Source organism: Mytilus californianus, unplaced genomic scaffold, assembly GCF_021869535.1.
Source record: "Mytilus californianus isolate M0D057914Y unplaced genomic scaffold, xbMytCali1.0.p SCAF_1, whole genome shotgun sequence".
Lineage (NCBI taxonomy): Eukaryota > Metazoa > Mollusca > Bivalvia > Mytilida > Mytilidae > Mytilus > Mytilus californianus.
Window position 1 is genome coordinate 79,700,067 of NW_026262581.1, and position 26,115 is coordinate 79,726,181.

Genomic DNA, 26,115 nt, shown 5'->3' on the forward strand with positions numbered 1-26,115 from the left:
GCCTGTAAAGCTATTCATATGTATTTTCCCGACACATTGTCAAACGTTCAATTAATGCGCCTGTAAAGCTATTCATATGTATTTTCCCGCCATGAATGGCATGTAGAAAGGAGATCATTCCAGCACTGTCTGATCAGTGTACAATTCGTAATATACGTGGTTAACATAAAGTTAGAATAGACATATGTGAAAATCGATAATTTGTTTAAACATATAAGGATTTTGAATTGGTGGTGGGACACCTTTTGATTGATATTTAAAAAAAAGTTTTTCAAAGAAAAATTTATCTTTCCCGCCAAATTTACTTATGCTATCGGAATACATCTGCAGTTATCATTATCTGATGTAAAATTATTTTCAAAGTGTTAAATTATAATTTCGACAATTTTAAGCGTCTATATTGATATATATTTCAATCTAAATAAAAGTGTATTCGAATTTAGCTTAAAAATATGATAAAAGTATTATTTTGAGCTCTAGTTAAGGTTAGAGACTACGCTTCATGTTGCCATGTGACCGTTCCCGCTGACAACTTGACTTCCAGTTCCCGTACAAATTTATTGACGTTTAAGAAAATGTAAATAAAGAGCATGTAGTATTTAAATATGAACTATAACTAACTTAACAAGGGAATTTAGTGAAAAAGAACCATGGCTGAAAAGAAATTTGGCGGTGCACCATTTGGAACACAGACTGCAAGGTTAATAAAGTTTACAAACTTTTTTTTATCCATTTCATATGATTTAATTTTCCACCCTTCACTAACTCAGTAACTGGAGGATGACGTTTGTGCCATTATCATGCTATGCTTTGTACTATACCAAACTTCTTTATTCTGCAGCTACAATTAGAATGATTTTTTCATAGGGTGGTTTTAATCAGTTGTCTTTCTTTGGTATACTACTGTCCCGTGTGAACCTGGTGTAAACTGATGTAAAACAAGATAGATGCGTTTCCAATTTTTGTTTCATGAAATAAATGTCCAGTTTGAACTAAGGTCATGTTGGGAAAGCACGTCCTAGGACATTGTGACAAAAAATTGAAATAGCCCTTAAGACGATATAATATTATTTGGACAAGGTAGTCGGAACCCGAATACCTGTAAGCATTTAAAATACAGCTTGGTATTTCATTTTCTCTAACATTTCTTCTTCTTCCCAGTTACTAATCTGACTCTGCAATTTAGTGTGATTGACTCCGGCACATCTCAAACAATTTTTAATAGACAGGAGGCCACTTCTTAGGTCAAAAGTAAAAGTCCAGGATTTTTTTTGAAAGAACTATCAAAATTGAATTTCATATTTATATGGCCATGTACAAATGTAACTAAAATGATACATGTACAATGTATATATCAAGCCAGGACTTTCATTTGCTTAAAAGAATAAGAATTGAAAAACTTTTTAATTCTGTACTGAAACAATTAACACCATCTTAACAAATCATGATGAATTTAATTTATATATAATTAATTGTAGTTACATTCACAATATTTATTCATTAAGAATATACATTTTTTTTTTTATGAGAATAAAGGGAGTAATTTAGTAAATCATCATATTGCGTCAATTTAGGAATGTACAAAATGTAATCATGGTTACTCAACAATTTTTGAAATCATTTATATCTTTTCCAAATATTACTTATCTAGTTTAATTTCTGTTGTAAAATAATCAGGTTTTCTCATAATAAAATTTGGTTAACATACTGAAACTAATTATTTTACGTTGTTTTATTTCAGTCTTTTTCTATTGACTCAGATAAACGATAAGAATTAACTGATAGGCAGATTTAATATATATAACAGGTGTTTTAAATTGCATTGTTTGATACATTTGTGTCTATAATTTACCCATTGTCATCAGTTTAATGATTACCAAATTTCTATTATAAAACACATTTAAAAGATCTAGTTATGTCAAAGGTAATAATTTAATCATGTAAATTTAATTGATTTACACATCAAAGTTTATTGGGATTTATTGAAATAGTCTTCCTTAGTTAATTCTGTCACAATTATGCATATACTAAGTCCATAGTAAAAATTCATGTTTTGGCTTTTTTCTGTTTTTTTTTTTAATTCTACAGATTTAGATGTGGATTTAAATGCTCATTTACTTATTAGGTGTGCATCAGCGATACATGCATTTATATTCTACATTGGCTAGAGGTATAGGGGGAGGGTTGAGATCTCACAAAACCTGTTTAACCCTGCTGCTGCCTGTCCCAAGTCAGGAGCCTCCGGCCTTTGTTAGTCTTGTATGTTTTTTAATTTTAGTTCATTTATATGTTTTGGAGTTTAGTGTGTGACATCAATTTTCATTGAACTAGTACACATTTTTGTTTAGGGGCCAGCTGAAGCCCACCTCTGAGTGCAGGATTTTCTTGCTGTGTTGAAGGCCCATTGATGGCCTTCGGCTGTTTTCTGCTCTTTGGTCGGGTTGTTGTCTCTTTTACACATTCCCCATTTCCATTCTCAATTTTATTTACATCATTCCCTATTTTATGCCAAACTTTGTTGTGTTTGGGTTGTCTTGACACAATTTTTACACTTGTTACCCTCGTCCCTTACTTAGTTTTACATTTTGGTCACAGTAGACATTTTTACTGACAACATACGGTCATGACAGTTAGGATTCCATTGACATCCAACATTTAATTTCTTTATCAATTGTTTCAGATTTGACGTGTCTGGTGTTCATCCAAAAAGTAAATATCCAGGAACCTTCACAGAAATTCCATATGATAAAAAATCAACAGATGACCTTGTAAGTACGGTACTTTATTGTAAAAAAAAAGAGAGAGGCAACTTTATTTTCATACACCATGTACACCAAGTGATTCAGTTGAAAATGACATTTGCTGGAGATATATCACATTGAATGCTGGTAATCTGAAATTTTTCCCCTTTGTAATGCTCGTTTATTAAAAAAAATCCTTGAGTTTGAAAGACCATTGATAATAATTTATCGCTGTTTTCCTAGGCAACATCAATAATGTAGGCTCATGACGTCATATATACATTTTCTTTCTACTCTACTGAGAAAAACCTATATCACTATCGTAGTGCGATATGAAAAATTATCACATAAAAGATCAAGCAAAAATAGCGATAAATATATAAACCACAATGTTATGACCGTAAATTCTATTATTAGTAATTCACTCTTACACTGCACTTACCATAACTAATTTAAAAAATTCACTGATTATATTCCAGCATCAACCCTGGGTTTTTTTTCATGCCAAAATAATGAAAAAATAGAACACAATGAAGATATTTCTTGTTTTTGATTTAGAAACAAATAAAGAAAGGTTGGAAATCATATCTTAATAAGTATATAGGATCAGAAAAATACCATGTGTAATTAATTAAATGTATATTATTTCAGAATGTTTGTAAATTTGTTGTCTAAAGTTGTCTTTTCATAAATCACTCTTTTTAGAAAAGAAAGCTTGGGCCTGGAGCTTATGATGTCAGCCATGGTGGTTTTAGTAAAAAGTCTGTAGAATTACGAGCAGATGGACCTGGGTGGTCAAGACAATATGAAGTAGAAAAATTAGCTGCATTACCTCACCTACTTAATAAAGATCAATGGGAAATGAAGAGGATGTTGGTAAGTTATGGTATTTTGTACAAAAAATCTTTCCTGTGTTCATTTGAAATGTAGTGTTGAGCTCAGTTATTTAATGGTAAAATTTCGAAATACTGTAAACTCGGTAATTATTGGGAGGTTTTATTCAGTGAAAATAATGTGACTCCTTGATTATCGCCTAATTATAAGAACTCACATTCTGATATATCTGATACATATATTTGTACGTAGCTTTTCCTAAAATCGCAATAAGTAAACTCATATTTTTGTTCATTCTTCAAAAATCACAATAATAAATGTACACTATAATTTCTGAATTAACAGCACCTAAAATTAGGCTAAATAATTTTGCTGTGCACATTTTACCTCGAAAACTAAAATTACCAGTTACTAGAAACTATTGATTTAATTTTTGTACATGGCTTTCACATTAGTGCATTGTCTTATTGAACTTATGCAGGTATTAACGTTCAAGGCTCATATACAGTAATCAGATGTTTGTCTTGCTGTGATGGCATTGTTATTTTTTTCCTGTCTGAAAATGGATAAAATATTTTGAAATTAAGATTTGTATTCTGTTTTATTGTGTCGTATACATGTACTACTACTAGGGTGTGTTTAACGACCTTGATTACCCTTGAGGGTCTTGCACGGTCGGTTATGTAGTATTATTTGTATTTATAATGGCTTATCCATCTATTTAGCCATATTCATTATGAAACAATCAAATGGTTAGTTTTATCCTATATTTAATGGTATTCTGTCATCATTCAAGCTTGAATTTTTATATTCAAGTTTAGAGTGTAAACCAACACATCTTATTAAAAACCTGTACAATAGTACATTTATCTTGAAAAGTAGGCAAAGTGTTGTCTGTCTTAGAGAATAAATAAAAAAACACCAGTTTTGAATGGTCTATGGTTTATGATAATTTATTCCATCTGTGTTGTAAAGGCCTGAGTTTTTTAATTTGTTGATTGAGGGATTTTCGATATGAAAAACTCACTTTGGTATTTAAACAAAAAGGAGGGGGATGAACTTATAAGACATAAACATGTACAGCTTTGTGTAAACTTTACTTAAAGTAAAATATGCAAGGTTCACTTCCTTGAACAGTGTTGAAGGTGTCTTAAAGTAGGCCATCTGGCCATTTACTGTAAAGTATGATATTTCATATTGTAATTATTTTGATAACGGTTTAAGTTTAAATGTTTAAGACGATGCGATGCGATGTTGATTACTTGTTTCTTATGATTAAAGGTCCTTTTCCTTTTCTTTTGCTTTGATTTAAATTTATTGTCTGATGAGCATCTATAGCTTCACCATGGCCATATGATTTTTTTTCAAATTTACTCTATAATAATATACAATGGTTTAAATGTGTTAAATGATCATACATGTTTTTTGTGTATCAAATCAAATGACATGTTTTTTAAATGAAAAATAAATAATCTTTTAACATTGACAGTCTAGACTACCCAAATTGTATTTACTCCATATATTTACTTTCTCCTTAGGTAGTAATAACATTGATAAACTGAAGTGGATTTAAAAGTTTTATGATTTTATTGATTTATGGAAGATAGATATATATTTGTATATAACTTTTGGTGGACTCTGAAAAAATTAATATGGCCTTTATTTTTATAAGTAAACAAAGGAATGAATAGAAATAAATTGAAAGTATACAAAAAAAGGAAATATTTTAATTGTACCCAACCTGTTGAAGCTTTCTTGTTAAATATAAATGTACAACCTGATGAAGACTTTATTTTGTAAGCTTTTATTAAAACCTTGTACTGTAATTTTAAAGAATTTTAATCTCTGATAAGTAAATTTCATTATATCTTTAATAAGGCCAAAATAAATTAATAGTGTGTTTCCTATTTCACCTCCAAAAAAATTAGGTAGGGTAGGTAGGTAAAACATTTTATTTTTTTTTCTATTGAAGGGTCGACAGCAGAAAAAAGTTCCAAATCAAATAGTTTGATGTGCGGGCTTCTTTGATATTTAGAATAGTAATTATATCTACAGCTTTTTTAATTTTCTGTTTTTGTTCTGCTTCAGAAATATAAAAATAAACTTTAATGAAAATGTTATGCATTTCATTGGTCATAAAAGGAAAAGTGTATGTTCTTCCCAATTAATTATCTTAAATAAAAAATGGCAGTGAAAAATCTGGCGTGGTATGTCATTATGTTGGGCCTCGTTGAACCTAAAAATGTAAATGTCACACAGGGTTTACATGTGGAAGCAGATAAGTACCCCTTGAAAACACTGTGAACCGATGCTAAGCAGCAGTTAATTATGATTTTTTGAGGGTTAATACTCTGCCCTTGCACCCTCTTTATTTGATATACAGATGTGGTTGATGTTTGACAGAATGTGATGTTGATTGAAGATTGGGTGGTTCTGACAATATTAAAATTCCAGGTTTTGAGAAGAGTGAGAATGTGAAATCTTTGTCTTATTAATGAGGGTAGTAATGCCCTTTACCGTCAGGCGTCAAACAGTCATTTTCGGCTACTGTTAGCGTCAAATTGGTTAAAATTTTACCTTAATTCGTCAAAATATCCTTATCGTGATTCATCAGAGCAATGATGTGTATACTATACAAATCCTTGGTCAGAGGTCTCAAATAATTATCGTTACTGTTATTTTTGGAAAAAAATTTACGTGATTCGTCAAAATCAGTCGATTTTTTTACCGTCTAAAAGAAAGTGTACATTTTATCTATTTTTTATCGTTATTCTGTTTACGTATAAATGTTCTGCCTAACAGAAGTTCCACTGAAAACTTTGTTATAAACAATGTCATAATATCTGTTCCTGTTGGAACAAATATTCTATACCATTCATTCCGTTAGGAACATATACTGTACTATTTATTCCAGTGGAAATAATATTCCAGAACACTTTTTCCATTTGGAACTTCTATTATGAAGGAACTTCTATTTCGTGGCAATTCGTCATGAAGGTACCCCAATTACGACCCTCATTAATCTACTGGTCAAATAAATTGCAGATGTAATTATGACATGATTTTTTCCCCCTTTTCTTGTATAAATTGTTATGGGACCAGCCAGAGAAATAAAAAAGAATAAAAGTAGACATGGTGCTGGGGCAGATTCATTTATAAATGAATATGAATCATACACCATGTCTGCCTACTGGGGAAAGCTTCTCAAGTTTCATCTTTCTCGTTCCACATTGTCTGTCCCCTGGCCATCATAAACTAAAAAGCATTGTCTGTCCCCTGGCCATCATAAACTAAAAAGCATTAACAGCCGTTTATGTTGCGTCCTGAGCACAATTCTGTACAACATTCGTAAGAGCATGCTTTACAACAAAAGCTGGATTGATTTTAGCAGTAAATTTGAACTCATTTTACTATAAAATTGTTAGTCAATTTACCGACTGATACAGTCTGTCCAACCTGACTTTTGACTTTTGGTCCAAAGAAGTACAGGTACAAGACGAGATTTTTTTAATATATGTATATATACTGAATACTCTATTCGTTATATATACAAATATTTAAAAAATCTCGCTTGTACCTGTTCAAAGAAGTTGACTGTTGAGCAAAGTGCGTCAACTTCGTATTTTTTTCGTCTATAGGTCCATCATGATGTTCTTCAAAAAGATTTATCATATCGTTATTATCCGGAATCGATGTCATTATATTTTGCGTCAATGTGAACACATTTCGCATATTTGACAGCTAATACGCTTCCGAAAAGCCATGCTTGTTTATTTAAAATCTTGGTCCTTGAAACGCTTTACTTATCCATATTGGTCGTTATTATCAAACGCTTTGAAGATCAATAGTATTCTAAACAAATAATCGGATCCGGACAGATTGAAAAATCCGGATTTTGAATTTTTATTTTTATTTTTGTCAATAAAATGTTTAGGGTCGGCGTCGGAAACGGAGGTAGGGTCGGGAAACCGGAAACACACCATTTATTTATTTTGGCCTAACTTTTATTGATTTTAGAAAGATCTTAACCTTGAAAGTATCAAATTCATTTTTGCTTGGTATTTATAATGATTGTAAAATGTTATATACACTATACCACCCACTTACATGACTTAGTGAAGTGTTTCACATCAAGATTTTAGACAGTATGATAAATTTAAATAAGAGGCCTCAGTGGACTAGATTGTTAGTTGACTTATACCTGTATTGGTCAATGTTGCTTTTACGACTTAAATTTGGGTTCCAGACTTCCTACATTCATTTACAAAAAAATCAGAAAACACTTTTAAATTCAGAAATCATTGTGTTGGTTAATTTAAAATGTAAATTTTTAGCAGTGGACGAAAAAGTTAGATTGATAAATGTCATTGCTAGAGATGCAAAGACTGCGAGAGTACAAATAATTCTAAATTCTTATATTATGCCATTGCATTTTTGCAATGATGAAACATTGCAAAAACTTCCATGCTGCAATTGATTTGTCAGTAACTTGTATAACTTATTGGTGCACCCTTTGCCCTCTGGTTCCTTCACCAATATTATTATAAGGGGGCCTCAAGGGCTGAGTGGTCTGTTAGTTCATCTACAGTGATCACTAGCCTTCAACTGTTAAGGATGTGAATTCTAACCCAGCTCACGGCAAGCAGTGTTTGACTCGGATCTTTATTGACAAGGATCAACAGTTTTCTGCCAAAGTTAGTGGTTCTCTCCAGTTACATGGCTTCCTCCACCAATAAAGCCTTGGTGCCATGATGTACACAAGGTGGCAGACAGTGGCTTTGAATGCCAACAGCAAGTCAACAAACAAACAAATTTGTATAAACGTATGTCATGTATGTACCGGTAAATAAAATTTGTCTCAAACTCATAATTGAATAAAATAAATATAATTTAACAGCATATTCCTTAAAACATGACATTGAATGAAATTGTAACATTTACTGTTACAGAGGTGACATTGATCAAGAATATCAACTGAAGAGGTTGAGTAAATCAAGACTTATGATTGAGGTAGTAATGAGATTAGAAATATATGATAAAGGAAATGTTAAAAAGGATTGAATTTTAATGCATGATTTTTGAAATAAAACAAAATGAAATGGAATTCAATTTTCAAGGAAAGAAATACTTCTTGTAACAACTATATATTTTGCAGCTTTTTTACCAAAATATTGACGAAGTTACATGTAGTCTGAGAGACTCAGAATTTCTTAATTGTCGGTACTACTACGATAATGAAGTGATTAAAGCAGTGAATAATATCAACTCAAGTTTACATCTAAAAAAAAAATGTTTAAGTTTCTTCCTTTTTACCTGTAACTGAAAGTTGTTGTCACTAGAATTTTTTGTGTAAGTTTTCTGTGTAAACTTGTACTTTCATTTGAATTGTTTCACATTTTGTCATATATGGGCCTTTTATGTTGTATAGCTGACTATATTATAACGGTATGTGTTTTGCTCATTGTTGAAGGCTGTTAAGTGATTTATAATTGCTTAAATCCACGTTATTTGGCCTCTGTTGGAGTTGTCTCATTGGTAATCAAACAACATCTCCTTATTTTAAATTTTTACCAACTACTGTCGATTATTTCGAAAATTAAAAACTGAATAATGTATTAAGTAGTACAACATAACAGATACATCAATCAATAACTGTTATTTAGTTTGTATCGATCTACTAACGAAGCTTTTAACAGTATTTGATTAATAATAGGTTGTTAGCTAATAAAACATTTATATCATTTTAATGATATATAGGTTGTTAGCTAATTAAACATTTAGATTGTTTCAAGTAGGTTGGTTGATTTATTTACTTAGAATTAGGACTTGGGTATTTCTTTGTAGATACATGTATGCTTACATAGAAAGATAAATATTTTATTACAAAGAAGACATTAATTGTCTTATTGATATACTAGTAGATTTAAAAAAAAAAATTGAATGCTCCATCTGATTATTATGCAGGGGCTCTTTTCACAAAAAATCTTACAACAAAAATTGATCGTAACTTATACTGAAATGTTCATGACTTGCAAGTATTTTTTCTTGTAAGATAATTTGTGAAATGAGTAGCTGGGCCTTGGAAGTACCAGTGATAATCTGCTAGGTACAATGATTCATATGTTTTATAACCTTTTATTGCATAGAAGAACTTTGTAAGGATGAGAATACCATCTTACCTACAGACCATTATAATCTTCCAGTACTTGTATTATAATTCCACCTTTTTGTTATCAATCCTTCATCTTGACATATATAGTATTTAAATCTTTGTCATCTTACTTCAGGTTTAAGTTACAGGGGTAGATTGATGTAGATATACCACGATGTTATTTAAAGTTACAGAATTCAATCAGAAACAAACTGTCCAACATAGTGTGACCTAGATTTCATGGTTCATGATGTTTGATCCTATGTTAGAGAAATATCATTATGTAAATTCAGGAAGGAATTCCAACACAAGGGCTACAGAACAGAGGGCAAAGGAGGCAATTGCTCCTCCACTTTTAAATTTAAGGAGCGATTGTTTATCTCCACACACTTTAGTCAAATTTTGAAGTTTGTGAAATAGGTTGAAATACAAAATATTGATCTTTTAAATCTAGTATACTCTTATTCATAGTCAAAATGGCAGTAGCAACCATATTTGTTTCTCTTCAAATTATTTAAAAAAAAATTAAAGGATGATACTTAAAGGGAAATCACACTATTTATACTACTAATAATAATTCATTGAAATTTTGCATGTAGACAGATCATACATATTAAGATATTTTAGGTGAAAAAAAATTTAAGGTCACCGATGTTGTTTTCGAGATATGACGTCATCAAAACTTAAAGAATAGCGTTATAACGAAATATAGAAATACCGCTCTAAATTGTTAGAAAAAGACAAACTTATTGAAAAACCATGTTTAACTGGAATAACAAAAACAGTCAAATGTAACTTATACCTTATGAACATTTATTTGTCTCGGTTTCCTTATTTTTGAAGGCATTTGAACATTTCCCGCCATTTTTAATTGCTATTTATAATAGATTTTTCTTGAAATAAAAAAAATCTACTAATGTTTTTCCCTTCAAACTTCTGCATAAGTTGCAGCTTCAGGGAAGATTTTAAAAGCATAAATAAAAAAGGGGGGTCACCGATGTTTTAAATCCGCTAAAACGGAAATGATCTTTATTATTGAATTTTGGCGGGAACTATAACCTTTTAACGTTATAGAACGACGTTGCTGGCATAACAGCATTTCTTGCAACGCTTAGGTTGAATTAAACCTTTTCACTACAAAATATAATATCATTTTTGAACATTTTTTAAGGTATTTTGATTATTCATTGATATCTTTATCAATCTATCGAATCGTTAAACATAGATACAATACTGAACAGTTTATTATAAAGTAATTGTCAAAGTTGAAGTCATCTCATTTTTTAAATTGCATTTGTTGTATGTGGAAAACGAATGTTTGCCTCATGTCGTATTATAGAAATAATTTTCGGCTTCCAGAAAAAGAATCTTCTACCTCGGAAGACTGAAGGGCTGAAAAGTAACACGTTCCTTTTAGACTGCAGGCAGAAAAATTTCGTAACCATAATTTCACTAGCTTGTCCATTCGCACCGGGAAGATAAAACCTGAAATGCCGTGTTAAAAATGCCACAAACTCAGCACGTTAAAAGAAACCTATTTTCGGTAGGAATTTAAAATTGGTTCCGTAATTACACAACGCTTCATAATTTATTCGAACTGTGGAAACCAAATTTTTTTCTGAGTTCTATCATCCCGCACCCATTTTTCATACATCGTTGCATGTTCATTGTACATAATATGTTCAATGTTCATCGCCTGTGTATTAAAACTTTATGTATTACGTATATTTTATTACCGTTCGATTAATCGCTCAACGTTGGTATGTTATGAGAAATACAATGCATCTGATAATTTAGAGTTAATTGACAATGAAATACACATCGCCATATTGATATCAGGAACATATAATGTTCCCAGTTGATGTATTTAAAAAAATCCTTTAATTTGTCATAAACGGATCTAGTTTTTTTTCTTGTTCTGCTACATCTATCCGTGTTTCTGTGGAAATATCGATATATTTTATCTAACTCTAGTTTTTTGTCGAGCCTTCGACTTTAGTCGAAAAAGCGAGACATAGCGATCCTACATTCCGTCGTCGGCGTCGTCGTCGTCAGCGGCGGCGGCGTCCACAAATATTCACTATGTGGTTAAAGTTTTTGAAGTTTTAATAACTTTCTTAAACTATCCTGGATTTCTACCAAACTTGGACAGAAGCTTGTTTATGATCATAAGATAGTATCCAGAAGTAAATTTTGTAAAAATAAAATTCCTGTTTTTCCATATTTGACTTATAAATGGACTTAGTTTTTCTGCCAGGAAACAATACATTTACTCTGTGGTTAGAGTTTTTAAATTTTTAATAACTTTCTTAAACTATCCTGGATTTGTACCAAACTTTGTCAGAAGCTTGTTTATGATCATAAGATAGTATCCAGAAGTAAATTTTGTAAAAAAAAAATTTTTTTCCGTATTTTACTTATAAATTGACTTAGTTTTTCTGCCAGGAAACAATACATTCACTCTGTGGTTAAAAGTTTTTAAGATTTCAATAACTTTCTTAAACTATCCTGGATATGTACCAAACTTGGACAGAAGCTTGTTTATGATCAAATTTAAAGCTTGTATCTCGAAAATTGTCAAAATTTTGTACCTGTTTATCCGTATTTTACTTATAAATGGACTTAGTTTTTCTTCCAGTTAACATTACATACAGTATGCAGTTAAAGTTTTTAAAACATTTATTAGATCCATAAACTATCCTAGATTTAAACCAAACTTGGACAGAAACTTCTTATAATCAAAAGATAGTATCGAGAGGAATATTTTTATTGATTTTTTTCCTCATTTTTGTTGAGCCTGCGATTAACAGCAAAAGTAGGCGAGACACTGGGTTCCGTGGAACCCTTACGAATTTTTTTATCAGATGACAAATGAGAGTGTAGATAACCTTTGATGTAGAATAAGAATTCGAGTTCCAGCTAAATTTAGAGTTAAAGTTCCAGTTTTATTTTTAGTTCGAATGTTTATTCGAGTAAGAGTTCTAGTTAAAGCTCGAGTTCCACTTAGAAACTTCAGAGTTATACTGTAAGATAGAATAAATTCTGGTAAGAGTTAAAATTTTGTGATCTGAGATCGTATGAAATTAAAAGAAAGATTGCAGTTTCTATTTTCTGTTGGTGCACCTCTCTTTCTTGAATTGTATATTCTTTTATCACATTTATGTTTCAGTATGGTATAGCCTTTATACTTTTTTTGCCAAAACTAATTAATGATAGGTAATTTGAAAATAACTGATTGATTGTGTGTGCCACTTTCAGCACTCTGCTATATCATGTTGGCCGTTTTTTTTCTAAAGAACCAAGGTATCAAGAGTAAATCAGCTACCTTTGTATTAAACAAATGGTTGTCCTTTACAGTCATGATCGGAATCTGACAATCTCCCTATATCACTGTTTCTTGACAGGCAAGTGATCACATTGAGTGATCTAAACACGAACCTACATCTTAATTACTAGTCTTTGTTTTGTTTTTGTTTTCGTTTTTTTCTTGATTTTTGCAAAACTTTCAGTGGCAAATATTACATGAATATCAGAACAAAATTTTTTCTATATGAGATGAATACTCTTTCACAAGACGGACCTTAATATGATGGTTACAGATTAGCACTCTGAAAGACATGTTACTCTACATAAATACATGTGTGTGTGTTAAATATTTCTCTTGTTGGAGTCTTGTAAAGCCAAATATACAGTGTGGATTTTTTGTTGTTGTTGTAGGTAGTACGGTCATCAATAGTACAAAAATAACTAGGCATAGTGTTTGATATTCCCAGATTGCTCTGACGTCTAGTGGCCTTATTTTTTAACTTGCTGGTCGTACAGTTCGCTATAATTGACAGTTTGAAGAAATACTACAAAATATGATTTTTTTTTTTGTGCCCAAATTATGTAAGCCTGTACAAAGCATAAAAGGAAAATTGCGTATAATGTACTATATAATACGGTGCTAAATTTTATTTGATTTCGACAGCCAGCAACCGATGTAAAATTTTGTATGCTTCTTTTACAGTGATGTTTAACTGGCGTTATTCTTAAATAACGTTTGATATTTCAACAAATATGATTACTCTACGAATCATTTGTGTTCATGTGTTTGTTCCCCCATACCCCACTTCCAAAAAAAAAAAGAAACAGAGAGAGAGAGAGAGAGAGAGAGGCGTTTGATACCAAAGGAACATCGAAACTCATTGTTCTTATTTACATCCCTCTGTTGGACAGAAAACTACAAATTCCGGAAGCTGTACGCTTACATGCTGTTACTCTTGGTATATTGTTATTTTTTCCAGTATATTCCCACATACCGCATCGCGACAATACGCTGCCAACAGTTGGGTTACACTAATGACAGGACAATTGCCCGGTATTGACCGGATGAGATATAAATAGTCAGAACTTTTTTGTTATTTGATAGATTATTTTAATATTTGAAGACCTTAGAAATATTAGACTATATTTTATGAAAATCTAACAAAAAAAAGTTGACCGGACGGATTTCACACTCACTGATGTACGCTTTACAATATTGAACTGATCGACAAAAAGTGTTACTAGTAATATCTCTTTTGTTTTACAATATTTTTTCATACAACTAAGAAATCTGCGAGATTAATAGTTATCTTATATGAAAATTTAAACTTCATAGTAAAACAAAATGTTTTTCTAAAAAATAAAGTTGACCGGACGGATTTCACATTCGCCGATGTACGCTTTGATTATACTGAAATGATCGACAAAAAGTGTTATAAATATCTCTTTTGTTTTTAAATATTTTTTTTCTTCGTGAAACTAAGAAATCTGCGAGATAAACAAAATTGTTAATATATGAAAATATAAACTTTACAGTAAATAAAAAAAGTTTTTCTACAAAAAAAAAGTTGAGCTGACGGATTTCGCTACAAATAATAAAGACCAGATCAACAAAAAATGTTGATATTTCTCATATCTAACAATATTTTTCGGTGAAATTAATAAACCTTTAAGAAAAATAATTGTATAAATGGTATTGTATGTAAATACTAACTCTGAGTCAATAATAATAATAATGATAATAATATCTTTATTTAAAGAGAGTAACTCATTTGAATTAAACCCAATCGTAAGGTAATTCAAGACCATATCAAGACCACTTTCGGCTATTTTTTTGCCATACATTTTGTCCATTTCGAGTAGCATTTTCATTTTTTGCACTTGAATCAACACGTCATTTGCTTTCTCTTGCTTTAATAGTGAACGTCCCTTTGAGCAGGCCGCCATTTTAGAAATTAGCAACCTTTACGACGGACTCGAAACGGCGACGTCATAATACGGTCACGACACTATAGCGGCGCCGAGAGCGATGCGTATAAACAATAGTGTGATTTCCCTTTAAGACTCCAAACTTGTTTAAACCCCTTGCCCCTATGCAGCATCTATAGATGTACATGTAGGATGCATACTATCATATTGTTATTTTGCCATTGTTTTGATTGTATGCAATAACGAAGAGACTATGAATGACGGATGTTAGTATTTTTCAAACCTTTAGGAATGATACAAATTTGTTATCTTTTGTACAAAATAGGTGAGGAAACTGGGTCCAGGTTCATATGATATTAAAGATTTTGTTGAGGCATCAGATGAAAAACCAAGAAGTAAATTTGGAATATGCCAAACTCTCTCACAAAGATTCAGAGAAAAAACTGTTGTAAGTATAACTTTTGGTTAATGTTTATTTGAATTTAGATGTGCATATTTGAAAAAAGGGTAAAAGTTGGAATTTTTCAGATCGAAATGTAAAATGAAAGAGCTGCAAGTTATGCATGCATGTTGCATATATGAACAAAACCCGGATAAAACAACTGGCCTTGTTCATGCACCAAGAAGAAAACATCAATACTTTTGTGAAATATATCCAATTTTTACTTTTACTAGATTGACACACCAGGCCCAGGAACGTATGGTGATGGTGGTATCCCACATGCTGCCAAAGAAGATAAAGAGCAAAAATCAACCAGCACAATAGGAATGTTAGATGCTAAGTCTTCATCCAAAAGAAACCTACCAACTGTAGTAAGTTTAAGATTCAAACAGATACAAACCTGTAAAGTAGAATCTCTGAATGGGCTGTTAAAGCAATTATTCCAATGTTAATTACAACTTACCTTTGTGGGGGAGTTTATTTACAGTTAACCGTTTTTTGTTTTGAGTTAACAAAGTAGAAGAAGGGTTCTAATAGTCATTTTTTTTTTTTTTTTTTTTTTTAACCTGTGAAAGACTTAAACTTGGGTGAGAAGCAGTACTGTGAATTCATTTATTTCGTGGATACCAATTTTCGTTGATGGAGGAAAAATTGAATTTTCGTGCATATTGAATTTCCTGGTTTTGCAAAAATTTGTATACAAGCCATAGACAATTAATACTACATTAAACATTTAAATTAATGGTTTTCCTTTATTCTGTGAAATCAACAAAAATTCCCCATGAATAATAATGAATCCACTGTATATCAATTTTATTATGTAAATTGTTTGGTTTTTTTTTATTATATAGAACTATTATTATAGGGTTCACAACTTGGTCCTGGTACCTATGAGTTTAAAAGTTTTGCTGATCAGACAACTGGAAAGGTGACCAGCTTACGAGGACCATATGATCTGTTTTCTGGAGATAGAAACAAACCAATTTCAGATGGACATTTTGCTGCACCGGTATGTATTAAAAATTCTGAAGTGAATGTCTATTTTGTCAAAACAAACTGTAATTTCTGAACTTTGGCCTACTTTGTTAACATTATTAGACTGTTTATTTAGGTGACATAAACAAGCCTTTAATGCAAAATGTTCACTTTCTTATCTTGTTTGCATAATACCAAATCTTGTATTATTTTATTAATATGGTGTATTTTCCTTTGCTACATGTAGAAAGGACAAAATTTTTTTTTTAAACTAGTCAATTTTTCATTGCTGACATTAAAATGAATAAATTGTTCAATGGGGAAAAATAATGCTAAAGATTTTTAATTTGAAGTATACAATACCGTAGGGATTATTTTGGCTGTTTACCAAAAAATTTAAAGAGTTGTTTTGTCATTTTGATTTGGTTATCAATCAAGATTGCCATTAATTAAAGCTGTTACACTATTTGATGTTTGATCTATTTTGTAATCTATGCAATAATTTTTTCTCATCAAATTTCATCATATATACCGGTACTAACATTATCTAATATGATTTTGGAAAATTTTACTTTTAATTTTTTTAGTTGATATTTTATTTTAGCATTTTCTTCTTCGGCACCAAATAAACCAATATATGACTACAGCCAAAATATCTCAATTTACGACAGGAATTTTCAAGAAAAAAAAAAGTGATGAAGAATATATGTGACATACATAAGAATCTTTTTTCTGAAAAAAGTAAAATGATGAGTTATCTTATATAAGGGCATTGTATAGAATGGATTTAAAAAATAAGGAAAAAGACAATGGTACAATGCTAATTGAAATTAAAACTTTTGAAAAGTAAACTTTAGCACACACAAAAGAATAAAATCAAAAAGAATATTATGGCAGTCCAATATTTTGACCTAAAAGACCTTTGTCAAGATATTTAGTAAACAGAGGATAAAATAAATGAAGTGAATTAAATGAAGCTGTATATGAATATTTTTTTAATTATTTAGAAATTAGCCAATCTTGGTCCCGGCCAATACAACCTCAGATCTTTTGCTGATGATTGGGGAACAATACACAGAAAGAGACATGGCAAATTCGGTAAAGTTGACAGAACTCCAAAAATTCCAACAGAAAGGATATTTTGTAGTACCCTTCAGCAATGTCCTAAAGAGGAGGTAAAAAATAAGCATGTTTTAGTTGATGAGGTTTTGATCTTGACTTGTTAAGAATGAGATTCATTGGCTGACATTTAAGAAGTTTGTCATTTTTCCGTAAAGAGTATGCTCTGAAATAAATGTTTGTAAACTAGTTTGTTTTATTAGTATATTGAACATTCATTGAAATGAAAACAAAGAGATTGTTTCAATTTTGTTGAAAACCACATGCATGGAAAATAGATCATAAAAAATCACAGAACCATTTAACTACTTTCAAAAATGACTCTTTTTCATAAGTCAATTGTTTTTATTTACCTTCGTTTTACAGGAAATAGAATGTTTAAGATGTGATTCAATGGTATAGACCTTTTTTTTCTTTTCAGAATACTCCAGGTCCAGGTCGTTATGAGCCTGGTGAACTATCTAAACCAGAATCAGTTAATGCTCCAGGATTTTTATCTACATCTAAAAGAAATGATAAACTTTCACAGAAATTCTTTACAAGAAACTTTGTAAGTACATGTCCATGATTTGTTTTATATGCCCACATGACATAGAAGAATTGTGTTGGTTTTTTGTCTCTCCAGCTACAAACTATTTGTTTAAAGCTTTATATTTCAGACGGTAGAAGACCTGGATCCTTCATACCTTGTATGCAGATGCCTTATGTAAGGAAGTTTCTGTGTGGCATATGTCAATTGACCTCATTTTTATGGTTTAGCGACTGCTTAAAAAGAAAAATATGTGTTTTTTTGTAATGTGAATTATGAGTTAAAGGATAACTATATATGGTATACATGGTATATGGGGTTCCTTGCAAGGTCTACATTTCCATCAGACAGTATTCACTTGACCTCGACCTCATTACATGGATCAGTGATCAAGGTTAAGTTTACTTGCAGGGTTCTCACTAAGGCGAGTCCATGAGTCCTGGACTCATGAAAATCTGTCTGGACTCACCATTTTCAAAACTGGTGAGTCCAAAGATGCATAGAGATTGAAATATTTTGTATAAACTGAACACACATATCATCATCTTATAGCAAAAGTTTCAAAGTAATCTGAATTTAATGTCATTTCATTGCTCAGCAATAAAATATCTTCTTCTTAAAGAAAAAGCCAAAAAATCCTTAGTGAGAACCCTGCCTTGGTCAAGTCCGTATCTCTGTAAACAACAGATCCACTATATTTGGTGTCTGGAATGATTGTAACATGTTTGACTTGCAGGTTTCATCTGACCTTGACCTCATTTTCATTGTTCATTGGTCAATGTTATTTTTTTCTGATTTGGTCTATTTTTCAGATACTATAAGGAATAGGTCAGTTATATTTGGTGAATAGAATAATTGCAAAGTATATTTGTCTGTCTGGCAGGATTCATCTGACCTTGACCTCATTTTCATGGTTCATTAGTCAATGTTAAGTTTTCATGGTTTTGTCTGTATATCAAATTCTATAAGCAATAGGCTAACTATATTTAATGTATGGAATGATTGTAAGGTGTACATGTCTGTCTCGCAGTGTTCATTTTATCTTTACCTCATTTTCATGGTTCATTAGTCAATGTAAAGTTTTCAAGGTTATTTTTTATTCAGATATTGTAAGCAATAGGTTAACTATAGTTGGTGTATGGAATGATAGCATGGTGTACATGTTGTCTGGCATGGTTCATCTGACCGTGACCTCATTTTAATGGTTCATTGGTCACTTTACAATTTTCATAATTAGGTCTGTTTCTCGGATACCATAAGCAATAGGTTAACTATATTTGGTTGTAAGTTGTACATGTCTGTTTGGCAGGATCCATCTGAACTCTTGTTTTAACATAGGTAAGCTCTCTTAGCAGCGTGTTATTGCAGTATTAAGTGAAGTGTATAGCAACAACTTGAGTCTGCTTATGTTCCACAGTTCAAAAGATGAAGTCAGTTAACAGAACCCATATCACAAGTTGATCATTTTATTGTGTTATGACCAAATTTCTTGTTCCTAATCTACGAGTGGCTACCTTGATTGGCTTGAATGCCTTTATATACAAATTCAAGAGATAAAAAACAAAATCGAAAAAAATGTCTGGCTTGCTGATATTTTTTTAAAACCCAATTTGTAAGAATTGTCAGTGTATAATAATTATTTCTTGATATATACTTTTGTCTTTCTATGATTTCAGAACCCTGTGGGTCCAGGTCGTTATGATGTACAGAAGTTTGATGAAGCACAGCATCGTAATGGCACTGAAAGTGTTTTCAAATCAAAAACAGGAAAATTGTCTCTAGCTATGGATAAATTCCTTCAGTAAGTATCACAAGTTTGAATATTTAGAAATATTTGTATTTAATTATTAAAAACATTTCATGAACGCTTTTGTGTGAATTTGATGTTCACAAAGCTCAATGAATTAAAAGGCCATAAAAACATTTCAACCTATCTGTGGATTTCCTTAAGAACTGAAGCAAATATTAAAATGGCATGCATCAATTAACATTACAGATTGAATTATCCCTTATTTTGCTTCTCTTAAACTTTTAGAGAAGTGTAATTTTATGTTTAACCCCGCCACATTCTTTATGTGCCTGTCCCAAGTCAGGAGCCTGTAGTTCAGTGGTTGTCATGTTTGTTTTTTGTAAATTGTTTTGTTATAAATAAGGCCGTTAGTTTTCTCAATTGAATTGTTTCATATTTTTCATGTCAGGGCCTTTTATAGCCAACTAAACGGTATGGGTTTTTCTCATTGTTGAAAGCCGTACAGTTGCCTATAATTGCTTACATTCACTTTATTTGAACTTTGGTGGATAGTTTTCTCATTGGCAATCATACCACATCTCCTTATTTTTATATTATACTATCCCTGATATAAAATTAAAAACTGAGATTGCTTTTGATTACCGTTGGTACTTGAGTAAAAGTCCATCCGACTATAAGTCAGATGCCCTTCTCAGCTATAAAATCTAAGGATTCAGTATTGAACCTCACATAAATCTGTCAAAATTTGGGCATTTTTTTTTGCAGCAGACAGTAACTGACGGTTGGTAAAATCAATGGAAAATCCGGGAATCATATTCATTTTGTGATCCCTTCAAGATTAATGTTTGTTTGTTTAAATTAAATTGATATTCATTATTATAATTTATATTGTTGTTAATAATAAAGATGTATTCATTTCTAGTTGTTTATTTTGTTCACTGTTTTGTGTTGTTTACGTAGTACATCAATGATTTTGTAGTGTATAACTAAACACCTATTATTAGAGAAAAACAAATTTAACCAATATGAACCTGAATAAATTAAAAGTCACAAAACACTTGCTGAAAAAGTTTTCACAGCTTGCATAGTTCAGTAATGAGCACACTTCATAATTCTGATTATATTTTGATGATTAAAGGATTAAAGAAATCAAGGGACACGAATTTCAATTGTTTTGCTTTGAATTTGCTAACTTTCTTGGAATAAATGCCAATATTTCATTTACAGAGAAAGAGTAAGAGCCAAGGATGTCAGATTAGAGGACAGGGTCTTCCTTGTAACACCTGAAAAACCAGAAAGCTACATGAAAAGGACAAAAACTCAGATGAACTATAACCCTAGAGCAGATTTCGTGTCCCAGCGAGCTGTTACAGTAATATAACCTGCACCAACCAACCCACTGCTTGTCAACACTCCACACTGTTTTATGTTTAATTGTTGTTACATTTTTGTGACATAATTGTAAACAATCAATAATATGTCACATTATGTGTTTATCATGTAAAATCCATTATACCACATCATGATTTGAAAGTGAATTTAAAGAAGCAAATAATGTACACACATTTTTCACACAACTTGCATTTTTTAGCTAATCGTCATTACTAGTGAATTCAAAAATTAAAACGTTTGCCAAATATTTGTTCATTCATTTGAAGCAATTAAATATGTACAACCAGTCAAGCAGCATCTCATTGAGCTGTTTGACAAATATTCAGAATTAATAATTAACTCAAATTTGGTGAAGCAAAACTTTCTTACTTCTTTTTTTTATGTTTGTCATCTTTCAAAGAATGAAGAAAAAAGAAAACATTACTTCCAGAATGAATGTTTACAGTTTTGTTTTTTTATTAGTTGTGTACAAGAATATCTTAGTAATTCTGTGTGTTGGTGTTAAGTTATTTGATTAGACAATTTAGTTTGTGTGATCGTGTTATAAAGAGTGTGAAATCCACCCTGTTGTTGCAGTAATTTAAAAAAATTCCAAGTCCTATTCATAACCTTGTTTTATTAGTTTCTAATTTATTTCGCTGTTTTATCCTTTTGAGTTTACCATGAAAACCTGTTTATTTTTACATTTCCTATTTTGAATATTTCTTTGATTTGATTTATTTGTTCCTCATAAATATTTTCCAAATAATGGTTTCTACATTTTCAGGCAAACAAAAACAGTATACCAGTTTAAAAGTATGATTGATGTATTTAAACTTGTTATTATGGTATTAAGAAAGAAGATAAAAGCTGGGGAAAAAATGTATAAAAAAACAAAACTGTTTTTGTTTGTCACAAGAAAATTTAAAAAGACTCACATTTGTTTCATGCACAACAAAGAGAAGGGTCTTGTTTTTAGTTAGAAAACAAAAATTTTGTGCTTTGTGATATGCAAAAAGTTGTAATTACTCTACAAGCCCTTTTTGTTGACATTTGATACAAGTTTTAAAGTTTAATATCCTCTCCAGTATTCTTTTTTGGCAGGCAACTAGAAATGTTGATGTTTCTAATGGGTCCTACTCATATGTGCCTAACCTTCAGATTGAAAGGTTTATTTTTTTTCTTACACATTATCCAACTATGACATCAATAAGCCGAATCTGAAGAAAATCAACCTTAGGAACAACATATTGGACTAACACGACATCTCTGCAATAGTATCTTTCTCCTAAGGGCATTAATGCTAGAAAAATATATTTTAGAATTATATAATGGCTAATAGTACCATTTTTGTCTAGCCTGCGCGTAAAGCGAGCCATAGGGATTGCTTTTCCGGCGACAGCATCAACAATTATTAGATTTTCTGCTTAAGTTAGTTTGATAGAAACTACTCTTGATAGACCATTGATTTTAAATATAAAATTGCATTATCATCTGTACATATCAGTTTGATGACTATTTTTAAGGCCCTGCCCATAGGTCATGGTCCAGTGACTTTGAATTAATTAGCAATTTTCAATGTTATGTTTTCTGCTTAAGTCAGTTTGATAAGAACTACTTTTGCGACTGAATTAATAAACCTTGTTGCTGTCCATCAGATTGTCTTTTTCTGAATTTTATGCCTACAGGCAAAACATATCTCTGTGTCAACAGTTTATGGTATTTGGTATTGCATCCTTTTGAGACTTGAAAGATTACATTTTAAAAATGCAGGGGAGATAACCTAAATCCCATTCAATTTTCTAGCATAAAAAAAGTATTCTTGTTGGATACCCATAAAACAATAAATGGTTTTGTGGTATGCTTTAAACAAACACTTTTACTGCAACAAAAGTACTATTGAATAATGTTATTAGAGAAACTAATTCTTTATACATGTACTTCATTTATTTATAAATTCAATGAAATATGGTGGTGTTTTTTTTTATATTATTTCCTTTTGTAATAACATCTAATGTTATTTGTTTTTCTATAACTTTATTTGTTGGTTCCATAGGTGACAACTGTTCAAACCTTTGAAAGAAGAAGGGCTCCACACTTGAAGTTTTCAGAGGGCCAAAATACAAATATTTGGAAGCTCTCAATGATATAAGGAAAATTGACACCTATTTGATTCATAAAATATTTGTTGTGTGATTACTTTTGTGTATTATAAACCATTCAGTATTATGTAAACTTGTGACTTGTTTTTATTTCATTGTTTTGTTCTTTTTACCTTCATATATGTTTATATTTTTATATATGCTCAATTATTTTTTCTGTATTAAATCACTTTTCTGATTTTTATTGTAGTATTTCAAATCAGTATTAGAGTGCACACACACACATGGCTATAATAAATAAAGTTTGATACTCAATCCCTTCAACAAGAAGTAAAAAGAAATACTTAATTGTAACTAAATTTATTTATTTTCAGAAAAACAAGACAGCTGCATAGAAAATTTAGTTTTCTGAAGACTTGGAGAAGGTTTTAACCAGTAGATTTTCAAGTGCTTTGTTAATATATAATACGAACTTTTAAAAGGAATAGAAAAGGGTGCTTTTCTTGCATTTGTGTCAATTGCAGAATTGAATAATTTTCTATACTGCAAAATTAATTTGATAAAATTATTGATTTGTAATTGATGAAAATTTATAAATATTTACATTCAAATAATGAGAAATTTGCATTTGTTATTACCATTATATTTTCATGGCAATAAAGATCTAATCCTGGAACAAATTTTTTATTGAAATCTAATAAAAAGAAATGTACTGTACTATCAATAATGGGAAAGATTTTGTCTAGGAGAAAACAATGGTATAAAACAGGATTTTCTTAGATTTTACAAGTTATATAATCACTGCCACACATAAGTTTAGAGTTTAACAATGACAGCTACTGCCTGGACTTGTTAATCATATGTAGATTAGTTTGCTCTTTGTTCAAATCCTAACAGGAATTTATGTTAATTGCTTGTGCTTATTTAGTCGTGTGGTTAATAATTGGATATAAGCATTGTTTCAGGAGGGAAAAAAAAGTTTCACCATTACTTTTACAATGGTACCTGTCACATCTGTAAAAAAGTCTGCTTCAGGGATCATTTGTATTGGGGAAAATTCAGAAAACCAGGAATTAATCTGCTAACATCATAATATGCTGTTTTTCTTTCCATTTTGTGTGGAAAATATAAAAAAAGAATGTCTTCCTGTCTTATCTGATGTTTTAATTTGTACCGTATTTATTTTTACTTAAATCTCACCTCTTAACGGACAATGTGATATAATTTTTCATTTCCCCTTTAATGTGGCATTGTGAAATGGACTATTCACCCCTTTGTAACTGGTTATGAATTAAATATCAGTATTTTGTATGTTTTATTTTTGTATAATGTATTTTAATCATGTTATTTTCCCGGAGATGTACAAAGAATCTTATTTGTTCCATAGTATTTTATGGACAGTATTTTAAAAGCTGTGATAGTTTTAGTTAATCTGCTGTTTTATCTTCCATGCACAGTATTATTTGTTTATTTGTTTGCAATATGAATATATTAAGAATATATTTTTATCACTGTATATTTTATATTTTATTGTACTTTTCCGTTGCTTTTATATAAAATGTATAGAGGTTGTTATTTTATAAGAATGATAAAACTTATTTGTTTAAACAGGTATTAAGTAACAGTATTACAACTGTTTATGCTAATTTGAATTTTCTATTTAAAGTTGTTTTTGTTCTTTACTTTTCCAGGACACTTCAAGTTATATCTTAAGTTTAGTCTTGAAATGTTTTAGAACATATTACTGAATTCAAAGAATGACTTAAAATTTTCATTTGTATGAATTTTGAGATTTACATTAAATTAACATCCAGAGATCAGTTTTACTTTATATATATATGTTGTTGTTTTTTCTCAAGAAAATCTTTGTTCTACAGCACTTTTTTTGGTAACATACCCATCTCAAGAGTGGTTTGAGGCAGGTTTGATCCCAAGCAAAGTCAAACCCAACTTTTATTATTATTATCTGCATTTCTGCCAAACATTCTGCATTTAGAAGTAAGGCCAAACACTTGTTGTCTAGTAGTCAGAATGATGGATCCAGGAAGGGTTACTTGTCTACTTAACATTTAAGCTGTGTGTGAAATTACTGACTCATATGATGAGATAAGCGTTTTCTTCCTGAACAATCCTGTCATATTTGCAGATTGGCATTATGAACACACTAATAATTTAATTTTGATAAGTCAGATACTAGTATTATCAATTGGGGCAATTCTAGAAACAATTGTCGAGGAGCTGTTACCATATGGCTTGATTTAATTTGTCTAGAGTTTACAAACATAATTAGAAAGTATAAGAGTAATAAATAAATTGACATCTGTACTTCTAAAACCTAAGAAAATAGAAATTTTTAAGTATCAAAGGTATTTGGAGCTATTTACTGATCAACATACCAAAATTTCAAGAGTTGTTATTACAATTCTTTTTACACCAGCTTGGGTTTTTTTTATTGGAAGGTGTAAAACTCTGCTTATTTCAAAGGTTTCTATTTTGGCAACCTAAGGGTATGTCATGTTCCGAAATGTAAGGAGAAATACCATAACCTTTAATAAGCCAGCATTCCAACCTCACCAAATATCATAGATAATTGTGGTGGTAAAATAAGCTTTCCGTGGTGGATAAGCCTCCATACCATGTTAGCTTGCTGTTCGGTGTGAGCCAAATCCGTGTTGAAGGCCGTACCTATAATGGTTTACTTTTATAAATTGTAACTTGGATGGAGAGTTGTCTCATTGGCACTCATACCTCATCTTCCTATATCTACAGACCCTAAATCTAGGTCTTAATGTGTTCAACAAAAAATATCAAATATCCAGATTTTAGGTGTTTTATTTTTTTTATTTTGGGAGGGGGTACCTTATAA

At 30.8% G+C, this 26,115-nt stretch overlaps 1 protein-coding gene across 1 annotated transcript; it reads left to right on the plus strand.

Annotated features, from left to right (window-relative positions):
* Positions 1-518: 518 nt before the first annotated feature.
* LOC127708525 (lymphocyte expansion molecule-like) lies at positions 519-25,082 on the plus strand. Its single transcript, XM_052213427.1, has 11 exons — positions 519-700; positions 2,681-2,768; positions 3,447-3,617; positions 15,287-15,409; positions 15,637-15,774; positions 16,269-16,412; positions 17,386-17,553; positions 17,919-18,047; positions 19,703-19,827; positions 21,004-21,148; positions 23,624-25,082. The coding sequence occupies exons 1-11, from the start codon at positions 651-653 to the stop codon at positions 23,642-23,644; spliced, it is 1,302 nt and encodes a 433-aa protein (XP_052069387.1). The 5' UTR covers positions 519-650; the 3' UTR covers positions 23,645-25,082.
* The last annotated feature ends 1,033 nt before the right edge of the window (positions 25,083-26,115 follow it).

Coding starts and splice junctions, on each gene's coding strand:
- LOC127708525 (XM_052213427.1), top strand. CDS start 651: ATGGCTGAAAAGAAATTTGGCGGTGCACCATTTGGAACACAGACTGCA. Junction 2,769..3,446: donor AAAAATCAACAGATGACCTT/GTAAGTACGGTA, acceptor CACTCTTTTTAG/AAAAGAAAGCTTGGGCCTGG. Junction 19,828..21,003: donor GCTATGGATAAATTCCTTCA/GTAAGTATCACA, acceptor TTTCATTTACAG/AGAAAGAGTAAGAGCCAAGG.